This window comes from Augochlora pura, chromosome 7, assembly GCF_028453695.1.
Source record: "Augochlora pura isolate Apur16 chromosome 7, APUR_v2.2.1, whole genome shotgun sequence".
Lineage (NCBI taxonomy): Eukaryota > Metazoa > Arthropoda > Insecta > Hymenoptera > Halictidae > Augochlora > Augochlora pura.
In genome coordinates, this window is record NC_135778.1 from 40,947,225 (window position 1) to 40,962,552 (window position 15,328).

The window sequence follows — 15,328 nt, forward strand, 5'->3', positions numbered from 1 at the left end:
TTGTTTCTCGCGAACATAGAGATCTTTTGGAATATCGTTGGAACGGAAATTTTGAATTCGTATGATTTTTTTCGCAGCGTGACTAGGCGTCGGTAATGTAGTAATCTCTGGGTAAGCGAGCGTTTCGAACGATCGATACAGATGGTGCGCCGTCGGGGCGGCACGTTTGAATACGTGCGGCGAATCAATGTGTTCTCGTTGCTGGGATAATACAATGTAAAAGCGTCGAACAATTTATTTGCGACCACACGTCGTCCATACAGAAACACCCCGATTGACTGGACGAGAAGGAAATTCCGGGATTGCGAGATCTCGGGGCGAAATAATTGCCAACGACGTTGATCTTTTCGTTTTATTGTACCAAAAAATTTCATCTCGTTCAATCATTATTAATTCAATATAATATATTTATCCTTTATATTTGTTATATCTTATTTATAATAAATATTTGTAATAGTGTAGTATTCATTGTTATTTCTTATTGTGTCGCCATGAGCCATGAGAACGTGGAATTAGCGAGTTCTTAATTACCGTCACTCTACTAGCTAAAAAAACATTTTACGATCCTTAACAAATCCATGAAACATTGTTTAACAGAAGCGTGCCTCGTTGGCGCTTCTGCGCGTACCTATTTCGCATTTTCTTCCGTCGTCCCTTTTCTCCCCTCTTTTTTGTTCTCTTTGTTTTGCTTCCCTTGTTTCCGAAGGAAATGAAATGCGGAGACACACGCTCGTCGCCCGTCTATTTTTGTCCCAGAGTTTACGAAAGATTGTATACGGATTTCGTTTCTCCGTTCGTTTCGAAAAATGACGCGAGCACCCGGACATACAATAGACAATCCATACGTTGAAACAATAGGTACCTAAGGAAATTTTACAACTAGCTTAAGGCTCTAGCCCCATCGATCAGTTTCAATTAGAATTTGTACGAGAAACACGTACACGTGTCAATTATCGTGTCGGATCGTCCGCATGCGGAACAATTCGAATCGTTTTCACTTATTTTTTTTTCTGTTTTCTTGGTTTTGTTTCCCGTGATTCGTTGTCGTATCGAGCCAACGCACCCAGGCGAATTTTCAAGAAGTCGCGTCGAGAAACGATTCGAACACAACCATGATAATATCGTTCGAAGTCCACTGCAACAAACAGACATAATTGAACGAAGAACAATTCAGAAAATACAGTCTTTCGAAGCATCTCCGATCGAGAATCGTGTCCCATTAACAGCGGTTCTCCCGTTACAGTGCCACAATGTCGCGGTAATTAAATCTTACGTGCTTGCAACGGTTCGGTTGCGACAGAAGTTTCTCAATAAGGACACGAAGCGAGATCATTGAAATATTTTTATCGAAAAACATGCGGTTTAATTTCAAGATGCCTAAGTCGAAATTGAAATGAATTTTTCTATACAGGATGGTCCACGTTGAGGTAACCACCGAAATATCTGCCTTGGAATTCTTCAGAAGTGAATCTCACATTTCGTTTCAATTTTGATAGCGTCGTTACCAATTGCTATTAAAATTGAAACTAATATACAAGATAAATGATGCGCGCTGCTTGATCGAACTATGAAAGCCACGATACGAAAAATATATTTATTGTCTCCATGACGGATAATTTTTGCCAAATGTACATTTGCAATCTGCAAACATCGATAATCCATAATGAAGATAACGATCGATCGACTTCGAATTGACGTGATTTCGAATGGAAAATATTTGTCGAAAGTAGATATTTCGGTGGACCGTTTTCTAATGTACTTGTGGACTAACGAACGGTCACGTAAAATTGTCAAAACAGCTGCGAACGTGTTCATGATTTTTCGCCTGTGTGCAACGAATCGTTCACTCTCGTTTACACAGCGGTGCAACGTAACTGATTGCAATGTACTAAGGCCTTAACGTGTCAAAGCAGCGGAGCTAATTACCGTTATACAGTAAGAAAATATATATACCTCTACGGACACCAATAATTCGATCTCGCGATCGTGCGCGCGAAACGCAGACACGCGGTTCCCGAAAACATCGTTTAACTACTTGATCACCCCGTCGCTCGAAACTCTGAACAAGTGCTCCGTATGCTTCTTCGCTACGTTATTCTTGCCGCCTTCTCCTTCTCTCTCTCTCTCTCTCCCTCTCTCGCTCTCTCTCTCTCTTTCTCTGTCTCCTTCTCGCTTTCTCTCCGTCTACATCGTTTACCTCGTATAAAGCTTAACTTTGACGTTTCAACGAGAACCTCGATTCCTCGTAAACCCTGCAGTACTCGCGCGATCTACGATCTTTCATCGATCCAACAGACTCCGAATAGGCTGCATCGTGTCGATCCATTATTCTGATTGCGCCCCGCCCGATCGTTCTCGGGCGACAACTGAACTGAACACATTTGCGTAAGAATTTGTCTTTTTGTTCCGGAATATAATCACGGATTGAAGTGACGCTTGTAGGCTGGCTTACTGCAGAGTTAATGACGATCGTTTCTCTGTTTGTTTCTTCTTGTTTCACTCGGATGTTTCAGTGTCTTAATTGTTAGACTAACGTTTACGCGCTATTTAATGTACCGAGAACACTTCTTCTACTCGATGCACGCCTATATATGCTTTAGGATCACGTTCTCCTCGCGATCGAGACGACGACCGGGATCTTTCTGAGCGATCGATCGTGACCAGTCGATCGACGCGTCAGGTTATCCTCCGTGTAACAGCTGATTCGCTCGCCAATTAGAAACGTCTAACAGAAAATATCGTATCTCCTCTCTTACTCTGTTCCATCAAGTTCGCTATTGTGCATCTTTCTTACTCTTGATCGGTCATCGCACGTGTGCGTTAACCCTTTCACTGTTCCGTAAGAACGTTTAAGCGCGCGACCCTGTCGTCGCGATCGTCTATAGAACGAAACGAGACTGTTTGCATTGATAGAATAATAAAAACGATCCAACAACTCGTCGTTTCTTCGAGTACATTGCACAGAGGACTTATACACCGTTATAATTAGACTGCGGGTTTTCATTGCAAAGTAAAAATTATCCAGGATAATTGTAACAAAACTCGAGTCTGATAAAAATGTCGTTCCTCTATTTTTAGTCATTTCAATAAGCTACACAGACGAACGGCGTTCTTCGATTCTTCTAATGTCATAGCAATTTCGTACTTGTCGCAGTTACTTCGGTCGCATAAAATACGCAGTCCAATTATAATCGAGAATAATACAAAAGAGTTATACCGACGCGCGTTAATGTATTTTATAAATAATTGGCTACGAATATCGAGAGATCAATAATCACGATTAATCGAGAGAATCGAAGCGAACGCAATCATCGGACATGACTAATTTATCAATTATTAATCACAGAACAGTTACATGTGTAATCGCATTCGCCTCGATATAGAGTTGCACATTTACATTTCAATCGATAACGAATATAATTATTACAGACGCTCAATTTGCCTCGCGAACACATTTCGCCCTTGTTTGCCAATGTTTGCGATTATTGATTATTCTCTGTTAAGATATAAAATAATTAACCTCGCGGAATCAGACGAGAAACGCGTCGAAGGTGAGTTTGCGGTTATTTTAAACTCGAATTATTTTTCGATCGGAGCTGTACAAGGTTCGAAAACTTTGGCGCAGTCTTGTTTCGGTAGCGAAATTCACAGATCCGCTACAATATCCTTTCCGGCGCTCCGTTTCCCATCGTCCGTAAATAAGTACTTGCTTGCGTGTCCTTCACAGTGAAAGGGTTAATGTTTCTGTTATACTATTCACGTAGGACGCTGTTCCTCGGCATCCGCTGGCACGCGTCCCCCGTGTCAAGGACTGCGCGCGCGTGCAATATCGATTACGCTTACAAATCTCAAAACGGACTCAGCGTATTTCCAATATTTCGTGCGTGCACTGGAGAATATATTTCTGGGCTCGTCTATACATCCAATTGGGTTTCCGCTCACCGCAAAGGAAACGAAACTTGAGCATGTGATATTCTTTCAAACGTAATCGTGTACCATTTTCCTACGTGTACACGCCGATTAATTGACAGAAAGGAACTTATTAATCTCTATCGAATCAATTCTTTATCGAAAGAGCAAATAGATATACGAACAACTGTTCGATAGTAAATTGATCATCTAAACATTAAGACGAAACTGTCCTCCCGTTATCTATTCGATTAAAAATAAAGAACGATGTTCCCGTAATATCTTGAGACATTCAAAAGACAGCTGCTTCACACTAACAAATTGCGACGACAGATATCGATTTCACGTTTAGATTAAATACAGTTATACTTTATACTTTAGGTACAACAATCTCGACAGCCATCAGAAATTCGTACACGGTTTCTTCCTTCTTACCCTTAACTCTGAAAATACACACGATCGAGTCCCCTAGGAGAACGTTACATTTACAAAAAAAAAAAGAAAAAAGAAAAAGAACAAGAGAACAAAACGAAAAGCTCTATCGATACAAGAACCGAATCAAATATATTCTCCGTAAACGTAACAGCATCGTTGTCGGATATTTCACGTAGAGAAGTAGCCCCGATCGATCCGATCAGACAATAACGATAAGATTTGTGTAGCCTTTAATCAACCATTATTACGAGTGCATACGTTGGCATCGTCATTAACACATTAGATAACATCGATGATACAGTATTATGAACGAGTAGCAAAAATATTGCTATTTCCTTGTCTCGATGAAAGTTCTCTGAAGGTGGGAGATAAATCGCTCGAGAGAAAAGAAGGGAATATCGAAACTTCCTGCGTGTGACGCTGGGAAGTGTACGGAAAGCAATGTAACGTGCGTCAAGGACGAAGCAAGAATAGTCATTGCCGCGACTAAGATTTTCCGAAATTCTTCTCTCCGACAGAAAAAAAACATTTGTTTGTCCATCGTTTAGCCGAATCGTTGAAACGTACCAGACGCGCTCTCGGATTCGAACACGCGACTATTCTCGCTCCGATAAAATGGCAGAATTTCGCGTGGCTAATGTATTGAACAACGAGATCACGGTCCCCCGTGTCGGCGAGCTTCGAACGAAAACTCACGGTCTCACGCGATGAGGTTTCCGCGAGCTCGGCCGGACGAATCATCGTCGAACGATGCAAAAAGTCGGCCGCTCTGTCCGATCATAAAATTACCAAAATAACGCTCGCTTTCGCTACGAATGGCATCCTCGTCACTTGATTGCTTTTGGAGTTGTCCCACGATCGTATACTTACGTTACCTTTGCTTTATTTCCTACGATCCGGGCTAAAATGAGATTGGCCGACCCCCGATATGCTCCGTCGTCGAACCGTTTGCCAGTTTTCAACGCCTCGAACGTGAATAACGACTTCTTTTATAATCTTTCTACGGGACGACGTCCGTCCACGAACAAACAGACAACTAAAACAAGAAAACCTTCGTGATGTAATGAAAAAATCGGCACATTTCGTGAACGGCTAATTTAAATGGATCCTAAGCGGAGCTTGCGAAAATTTGGAAACGTCCGCAGTCGCGCGTCAACGATTTCCTTGCTCTCCGCGGTGCGGAGTAAATGAGATTTAGCGTGCCCCTGTGATACAATGAACGCCCGTTGTCTGCGAAAGAAAAAAAAAAAGTCGCGAATTAATTGCACAATACAATCGAAATACAATCGGGGCGGGGGGGAGGGGGAGGTGTTGAGCGTTCTTCGTGGTTCTCATTTGAGAGTCTGTGTCACGATTCCTAGCGTGTAATCGACAACTGAAACGAAAGAGAAGAAAAAACAACATAACATACGATGCGAGTGAGAAACGCAAGGAGAGACAAACAACATTTGCAAAAAAATAAAAAATGATTATTAAAATTATCCTTTTTTTTTTCTTTTCGGTCGGTTAAACAATCGGTTAGTAAAAATCATGTACATAATAAAGAGTTGTGCGAATACGATCGATAATAACATATATAATTAATCGATAAACCTATGTTACATGTATATAAAAGTAAAATAATAATGTGAGATCTGTGAATACGACTTTACCTCGATCACTGTAATCTACGGGAAGGAGAAACGCAACGATTCTATTATTCCTTTCTTCCTCCTGTTTAAGCCCCGGTACTTTCCTTTTCTCGTTTGGTTCCAAGTAGAGGACAACAAAAAAAGCGTCAATGTCTGCCTGGAGTGCTAATGAAGTGTAATTAAAGCTACTATACCAGTTCACATCGAAGTAAAGAGAACGTTTTCGCGGAGAGATACAGAGCACAGATAATACACTAAGAGAAACTGCTACGAATTACACCTAAGAATTACAAATAGGCTTTCTAAACGAGTCGCTCTTCTTCCTGCACTCGCGAATCGAGTTCGTTACCGAAACAAAAATAATCTGCGTTGTCCCGCGGCTCGATCGTCTCTTAATTCCTGCGTTACGATGGCCGGTACGCGCGCGCGCGCTCGCGCTCGCGGTCTTTTGCTTTTCGCGTCGAGAGGGAAGACTCGCTTCGCTACGGCGGGACAATACAAAAACTGTGACCAAGTGAGAACGTCGTTAAGTCATCCCGCGAGTAATCGAAATTTTCCTTGGCGCGCGGTCTCGTTGAGCGTCGAGGGAACTGTCCCGTGTCAGCTACTGCCTTTTCATCGAATGACTCGTTGCAGCAAAGACATTATCGGGACGATAACAGCCAGCTTTGATTAGACGTTGCTTATATGAAAATAGAGTCTAGACTTTCCACGATGTTCGACGATACGAAAATAATTTTGTGAGCATCCAAACAGGCACGAGTAAACAGTGGCGTGGAAAATGGTCATCAATCGTTTGAACGAATACAATGCAATATGTATTGATATTCTTAAATTGCCTCAATCTTTCGACAGTTTCAAAATTTTGTCTACCGATTTTCGCCGTAAACGCACGAATAGAACCGTTCAACGCAAAATTACAGATCGTATTGAAAATCGAATATTTCAGCGACAAGACTCTGCGTATCGAAACAAATTTTACACATTTTTCTACGTTTTCGTGTGCACACGCGAACACATAGATAAACAATTTTTCTAATTTTTTAACTAGTTACGGAGTAATTTCAATTTAGAAACTGATATGGTGTTCCAACGAATAATTGAAACCGACGTTACTCTCTTTATACATAATAATTAAGAATACGTGAAAGTACAGTCTTAAAGATAACGTGTAATATCCTTAACATTTGAACGTTTTGTATCTAAAATGTAACGTACTCGTCCGAGAAAATTAGGTTGCTCGTGGGATAACCTAACTCATGCTGTTTTACACATATGACCGAGAAACGTCGTGAAGCGCGCTAATAAGCCACAAAAAACGCCGGTGTTGGTTTCACTCCATTTTAATAATCATTTCTCTAATCAATAATACATTGCTATACACTTCATCAACGGATGGAGCCGCTGCGAGTTCATACCAAAAAAATTGTATCCACGAAAATACGTCTTAAATAATTCGTAAACGAGCGTAAACGTCCGGCCGACATTTACCATTTACGGGAATATCTGGTTTAGCCTTCCTTGTACGAAAGGAAATAATGTAACGATTAAAATTCGGGGCGCGGCTATCGCAATTAGAGTCGTCGATTATGAATCGGGACCGGTGGAAAAAGAACGTTTCAATAAATAAAAAGGAAAATACACGGGCGATCACCGAGCACGGTTAATTCCTACGAAATAAAATATCGACATAGACGCTTGCCGGGAAAAAAAAGTGGACCATCTGAAATTCCCACGGGAATACGCGGAAACAAGCGGCGTACAAAAAAAAAGCAACGAACGTGTCCTGCGAAATCAGCTGCGATAGGCGCGCCCATATGTGAATAATAATAGAACGATAATATTAAATTCATTCGTTAAAAACTAAGGAGTGAACCTACTGCGGAATACAGACGAGAAATTTCAATGTTACAGAACGTGTTCGTTACGAAAATATTCGTTTTTTTTTTTCTTTATCTTTTTCCTTTTAAGTTGCGTGCTCCAACCAACTCGAATCGTTATCGGACCAACTTATAGCCGCCTCTGGTAATTTACATTAGTTAGACGCGAGAAAATAAAAAGCGCACGCTCCATCGTATTCTTCCGAAGCGGTTCATTTAATATCGATGCTCGTTAATTTCACCCAAGGTTTTTTTACCAATAAAGACTCTTCGATTTTATTATTTCCTTCACTTTTCTCCTTTCTTTTGTTCTCCTATCACGGGGACCCATAATAGTAAGGCACAATTTTCTGCCCGAGAAGGCACTAAAAAATACCAAGCGCGCCTACGCTTGCACGTACAAGAGAGATCAATTTCAAGCGAAGTTACAACTAAACAAATGATCATTGTGCACCAAGATATTTTTGTACAAGTCTCGTTTTGCTTTTTCGTCTAAACTCACGCATCATCGTGTCACCATCGTAATCATCATTATCATCATCCTCCTCATCGTTATATACCTTCTACTATTATTCTTTCGTGAATGAGTCGTCGCAATTGCTATCATCGTCCCTGGACATACTTTTCCCGTTTCCCTCCGATTGTATCCAATGCTTTTCCTTTCGCGTTCTTCCTCGACCGAGTCTTATTCGTCGCCGCATGTTCTCCGGTCGTGACAGATTCAACAACTTAATCGATTTCGTGACAAAATACAGTGCTCCCTGGAACAACGGGAGGTCCATGCACGTCCTCCTCGGAGTGACATTTACGGTCTCCCAATGATTGGATGTTTAAAAAATGATTCGACATTACACGTAGGCTTTAGAAAAACTAAGGGAATTTTTTTTACAATACAATCCCTAAACAATCAAAACAAAGGCAAATTAATCTATTGGATTGTGAAAAATCGTGCCCGTAAAATAATAGAGATTATTTAAAATATAAATTGCGAGAACGATCTACAGATTGATAAAAACTGATCGCAGTCGGTTCAATTTGATTAATGATTTGCGTTGATTTCGAGATAAGAAACGAAACATTTACCAAACCACTAAACTGAAAATAATTCTCGTAATACGACCGCCTGTTCGAAATATTTGCACTTATTCTTTACCGAAAGTGCCGACATAACTTTTCGACCGAACCGACGGATCACAAAAATTAGGAGAATAAAATTAATTATAGCGAATCTCCTTGTAACTCTTCCGCATCCTTCACGTGTTAATCAAATTTAATTTTCTGAAACACGTTGCAATAAAAAACACTGTCACCTATCTTATCGACGCTACAGCAATTGATATTTCAGATATTTACAAATTAAAATATGCAAAATTCATTTGATTTCTAATACATTACGATTCACCCCTTAGTTACATGGATTTTTAATATAAAAGTACATATTTTATCGACCGCACTGTTTGCAATTTCTTTCAGCGAACTAAAATACCGACGTCTCGTAACAATTGCCACTTTTCCGCGACGAGTTTACTCGTCCAACACAGCCAAATTATTAAACATAAATAAATAACCGGAAATTTTCATTCTCTCAACTACAGCGATAAAGAACGCGATAAAAGCAGATCAAACTTTTCGATTCGATAAAAAACAGTCTGCAAGGAAGCAATCGAGGGAGCACTGTATATCGATAGTCTAAAATGAAAAATTTAACAAAAGCCGAAATGAAAGGATCATCGTACAATGATTGCTACGCTCAACGCGAAATTTTGAAAGATGTCCGCGACGAACGCAAATCGATGAATAATCTGTACGGGAATTTGGTTCGACAACCGAATGGGGCACCGTCGAAATCGGCTTTATCTTCTCCGGTGCGAACGAAATCGGCCGATTAATTCAAATTAAATCTACATCCATCTCCGTATACTGGCGCGACTCCGATGAGAACACAGCGCCGTCTTCTTGCCGCAGCTCCGCGGAAGCTCTTAAGTTCTCTAGACAGGTGGCCGAGGTCGAGGAGGAAGTTCGAGACCGACTCGAGTTCTCGATCGTGTTTCTTCCGTCGAAACGTGTGGACCGGGCGGATTTGAACGGCAGTTGCGACGTCCGGTCGCTACTTAAACGTCGTTTGAACCGTGGGTTCGCCAGTGTCTTGAACACTGTCGCCTGTTCCCGTCGCTGCGCCCTACGAGGGAAACGTTCGGGGATGGTGATGACTGAACAAAGGAAGACGGACCTAGTACCCATGTTCCATTCGCTTGCAAAGAGAGATGGGGGAGGGTGAAGCCACGTAAAGAAAAGAAAAACAATAAGGTAGTGAAACCGGTTACTTTGAGCTGACCAATTGCTTTCTGCGCCTCTCGTTTGTTCTCGGACATAATTATCTTTATATTTATCGAATACCGCATATTCAATTTGCTTCTACCTCTACTTAGCCCTTATATTCAACGGAATCTATTCAATTTACTTATTCTTTTGTTTTGTTTTCAATACAAAAATTTAGCGTCTTATTCGATAAATATAAAGTCGGTTCGTCTTTGGGCATAATTAACTTTATATTTGCCGAATGGTGCACATTAAATTCTTTTATGGTTAATTTTTTTAATAAAAACGGAATCAATGCGTCTTATTTCATGAATATAGAATGAACGATGCCCGAAAACAAGCGAAAGACGGCATTTGGATGTCCCAGAATAACCGACGCTGCTAGCCTTTATGGCGACTGTGCGATCTCGACGACACGTCGTCGGACCTGCGTGTATATGCGTGTTCTAAAGCTGTCCTCTCGTCCATGAAAGTTACAAAAGAGTCGTTACTCTCTGTTCAGAATCTTTTCGAAACACACGGGGAACAGAACGCCGAACGATGGCGGCTCGAGATTACGGCCACGGCTGCACGGAAAGCTGCCGGCGTGGGTCCCGGGTATTGCAACGCCCGTAAGAAGTACAAATTAGCTGGCTAATCGAAATAGAATTTCGTGTTCGGCTGCTGCGATAGATCCCGCATAGGCGCGAGACGATAGAGAAAGAAAAATCGTCGACAGCCGTACGATAGCCTTGTGCGTAGCTACCGTTCGTCGTCGTCGTCGTCGGTCGAGACGCGCGCGCGCGCGCTTGACTCTCCGATGCCCGGTTGCCCGGTGAGAAGAACGACGCGCGAAAAGAATCGAAGAAAGGAAGCGGAAAGCAAGAAACAAAAATCCCGAACAATCGTTCTTCCGGCCGACCGGAACAGAAGCGTGAACGCAGGTGGGCGGGGGGGGGGGGGGCTCGAAGTAAAATCGACTGGGCGTCGATCGGACCGAAACGAGGTCCGGAAAATCTGATGTCCCGATCGGTAATTAGGATGGCGTGTCTCGTCAACGTGACACGACGCTTAACGACGACGAGGACATCGTCGCGCGAAGAGAACTCCAAAAGCGATTCTCTTACTCGTTTATTTACACGATATAACCATTTTTAATCTCTCTCTTTCTCTCTATCTTTTTTTTTTGTTCTGCTTTCATGTGTTTTCATCGTAAATGTTTCCCTTGTATGCGGTCGGTATTGCACCTTACACCTCGCGACAATTAACAGCATCCCTGGACGTGGTTCGATGTTTCTATGAAACATAGTGACGAGAGTGCCACGTGGCTAAAACCGATAGTGAGGTCCGGAGGTGTTCGAAATGTAAGCATCTATTTGGTAGGTCGAGCGATCGGAGTTTACAGGGGATCGAGATTAAGGATATGGGTACGGATGGTAAAATATTTGGTTACAACTCCATGTCCTGCGCCTCGTCCTCGCTGAAGTCGCTCATCGAAGACTCGCTGTCGGACGACATTCCGTTTCCGGTGCCGCCGTTCTCCTGGTCCCTGAGCGCTTGCTCCGTCGCGTATTTCCTCACGTAATCTGCCGAGAAATCAAGAAGGAAATTGCATCCCTGGCTAATATCCACCGATACTTTGTGTGGAAATATACCCAAGCCGTCCGTGGCTCGCTTCGTCGCCGGAGAAACGACCAAACGATCCACCGGACGGAACACGCGGTCTTCCAGATGGATTGTAACATGCGAAACTCGTTTCTACTCTAACTCTGCGAGTGTTAACCTTTAGGATCGCGGACATTTTTTTCAATAGCTATGGCAGTCATGATTCATTCGGATCTTTGCGAGCAATTTTTTATTCGGGACAAAGTTCGTTCATTCTTTCGACTTGCAAGAAGGGTTATTTTTTAGTAACGTGGGTATTGTTTGCCGAGCAATTTTATTCGTAAAGTAATTTACGATTAAGTTAATTTGTAGTAACTTTATCATTTATTTCACTTGTCATTTTGACACTTTGGCATGTATAGATTACATTTTAAGCTGTAAGTGGAAATTTTCGAAAATATCAATTACGCCACTAGGATTTCAACTGACTCGATTACAAATGACTGCCACAAACTTAAATCTTTATGACTGTGATTTAAAATGGGCCAGGCGCCCGCTGTCCGAGGGTTAACACAGTTTTCGATGAGCGAGCAAAAGAAGAGCGTGTCGGAATTAACGCTGGAATTAGTAATTGTAAAAGTTAATAATGCGTTGTACTTTACGAGACTCCTCTTTCGTTGTGAACGAAGTTATTCTCTTTTATACACCGTTTACAACTTCTCTTTTGCTCGTAAATGAATTTGTGAGAAGCAAGATGCGTATGCTAACTTTCTGCTAGCTGCAACTCTATGGAATTAGTACGCAAATGTTAATTTTTTGCAAAGTTTTGTTTGGCGTGACATACATAAAAAAACACGGCGAGTGTAACGAAAAAATGTATATTATGTTAAACTATTAGAAACGGATGAATTACAGTGAACCATCCTGCTTATTTTTACACTGCAACTGGCAGGAAAGTGTAAGAAAAATGAATGGTACTTTTCCCGTGAGAATTTAGTGGGAACAGAACTTTGCATCAAACACTTGCCGCCTATCGATCATCTTTACGTGAAACAGACCAACATTATCATAGAAACTCGTTTAATCTGTCGATCGAACGATTCCTTCAATCGCAAGTTTATACACGCGATGAAATGTGACTGAAAACGATTCGATGTAACGTGGCACGATCCGCTGTTCACAGTTATGATCGTAGATTTCCGAAAGGAGGTCAAGATTTTTATAACAATATCGATTCTACTTGGATATCTAATCACCCAACGCTATTTCTGCGCAGCTTCTGCTGTTCAATTAAATATCTGTCTCAAATGAGCTGGAAATAATTTAATGCCGTATAAATGTTTCCGACAATAAGCGAAAATAAACACCGACCTACATTCGGTCGTAAAATAACCAATGCGTTAGCAACGTCATAAAATGCGAGAGGTACTTCCACGTCTCGTTATTAATATTACATCTCTATAATACTATAGCTCGTTATGGTAATATTATACTGAAATTCCAGAGATTTCATCGTCGAACCTTAGATAGGTGACGTTTGAGAATTGTTGACAATATCAAGCAAAATGAAGAGAAACAAATTCATCCGTTGACTAAAAATGTGAAGGGAGTTTTTAGCGTTCCCAAAAGTGAATAACGACGTTTTAGAAATCGCGATCGAAACATTTTTGTCCCACGTCATCGAAGAATTTCTTTGAAATATTTTCTATCCTAGTTTTCCAGAACAGATGAAACATTTCGCACGTTACAATCCGAAATAAGGGAAACGAATTCTACTTGGCATGTACATATGTATATCGTGTGTGAACCCACCTGCTACTTTCTTCTTGTACTCATCAGGTTTATGTAAATACAGGGCCGCAGCGTCGCCATTTAAGGGATCAATTGGATTAGGATATGTTAACAGTTGGGGTAGGAAAGACTCGAATATATTCGATAAATCTGGAACAGAAAATCAATTGTTGAACCGAAAAACATTCGCCTGTATCTTAACAGCTACAGTGCGCGGCTTAACCCTTAACCGGCGAGATGGAATCCTGCACGACGAACGTTACACTCTGTCGGAGTCCAGCTCGCGCAGTCGAGGGTTAGAATGTCGCGAGAAATCGCGAGGGCGCGAACGAGAAACGCGGAATAGCACGTCCTATGGCGCACCGTATGAAGAAAATGGCTAAATACGTACCGTAAAGGGCAGTCCAGGCCTGGTTTATTACGTCTAGACACACTGTGCCTGAGACTTCGTCAATGTTAGGGTGGTACACCTTGTTCATAAAGCCGATCGAAGGAGATTTGAAGGGGTAGTGGTCGGGCAAGTGAACCCTCACCTTCCATATTCCACCCTCGTAAGGCGCTGCAACGTGGTACAACTATATTTAGTGACGTTGACGCGCAACGGTCCCGTAAATAATGTTTCGCTTTCCGAGACGAAACCGCAATAAGCTAACACCGTGAATCGAGAGAGAGAGAGAGAGCTGGAAAGTGCTGCAGAACGGCGAAATAAACCGACGAGATTGCCAGCGATCGGCGATCTCTATCGCCGTTGGGTTGATCGATCGATCGATCGATCTCTCGGACGATTTGCATGACGCCGCTGCGGTTAACTTATTTCCAAGAAAACGGTATACACTGCGCATCGGCGATTTCGTGTTCGATCATTGAAATTGCCGGTACAGTTATCGGCGATATTCCAGGCAGCTGGAAAGTCAGAGGCCGCGCGGCATAACTCGCGATAGATCCGAGGGGAAACTGGAACGTTGAACGGTAAAACTCCGGAGAATGCGTTCTCTCCTCTTTCGCGCGCGCAGGAAAAGGGTACAGGAAACGGGCCGGCCGCCGACGGACGAAGGAACGCCGTTTTCCATTGTCCGCGACGCCGGGATCCATCGAGATCCATGGAAAACAGGATGTTTTTACATCGAAGCTCGCTCTTAAACCGGTCTCCTTTCGTTCGCGCGGAGAGCAGCTCCGCGCCCTACAATATCGAACAATGCAAATTCCGGGAACGATGATCCGCTTTTGTCCCATACAAATTGCTTACAACACCGACCATCGTTTACGCTCGGCCATCGACGGCGAAACGAGTGTCGATACCGTCGAAATCATGCTGGACGGAGCCGTTCGAGATGTTCGGCCGAGTACGATGATTGAGAAGAATCGGGAGCGTGCTTCGTGCATAGAGGGCAATCTCCTTCGAATATTATTGGGATCGTTATCGGGATCAGTATGACGCGCCGTTGCTCTTAGCGCGGCGTTAATATGCAAGCGGGGATACATTTAAACCCTTGGCGGACAACGACTTTATCGACCGCGTGTGGTAGCTCCGAATGTCTTGTATACAATTTATTTTAATTTGTATATAATACAAGTACAATTTATATACGATGATAACTTGACGCCTCTCCCTCGTCCCGCCAAACGAAACGCTGCGGCGACCGTGAGAGTCGCCTCTCGTCCGCAAAGGGTTAAACTGGAATAAATGGATAGCATTGAATAAACAAACAACGTTCTCGACCATCGATTCGCGTATTTTCAAAAGCGCGCAGCCAGTTTCGAACGATTCTGTACGGCAAA

At 42.4% G+C, this 15,328-nt stretch overlaps 1 protein-coding gene across 1 annotated transcript in view; it reads right to left on the reverse strand.

The window, feature by feature from the left end:
* Window positions 1-338: 338 nt before the first annotated feature.
* The window catches only part of Ubce2h (ubiquitin conjugating enzyme E2H), a 50,066-nt gene continuing 35,076 nt past the window's right edge, over window positions 339-15,328 (reverse strand). Inside the window, exons 3-6 of the mRNA XM_078186076.1 lie at window positions 13,941-14,108; window positions 13,571-13,699; window positions 5,997-11,739; window positions 339-5,574 (exon numbers count right to left, since the gene is read on the reverse strand). Of these exons, the coding sequence (XP_078042202.1) occupies window positions 11,603-11,739; window positions 13,571-13,699; window positions 13,941-14,108 (434 nt within the window). The 3' untranslated portion in view covers window positions 339-5,574; window positions 5,997-11,602. The remainder of the gene's footprint in view (window positions 5,575-5,996; window positions 11,740-13,570; window positions 13,700-13,940; window positions 14,109-15,328) is intronic.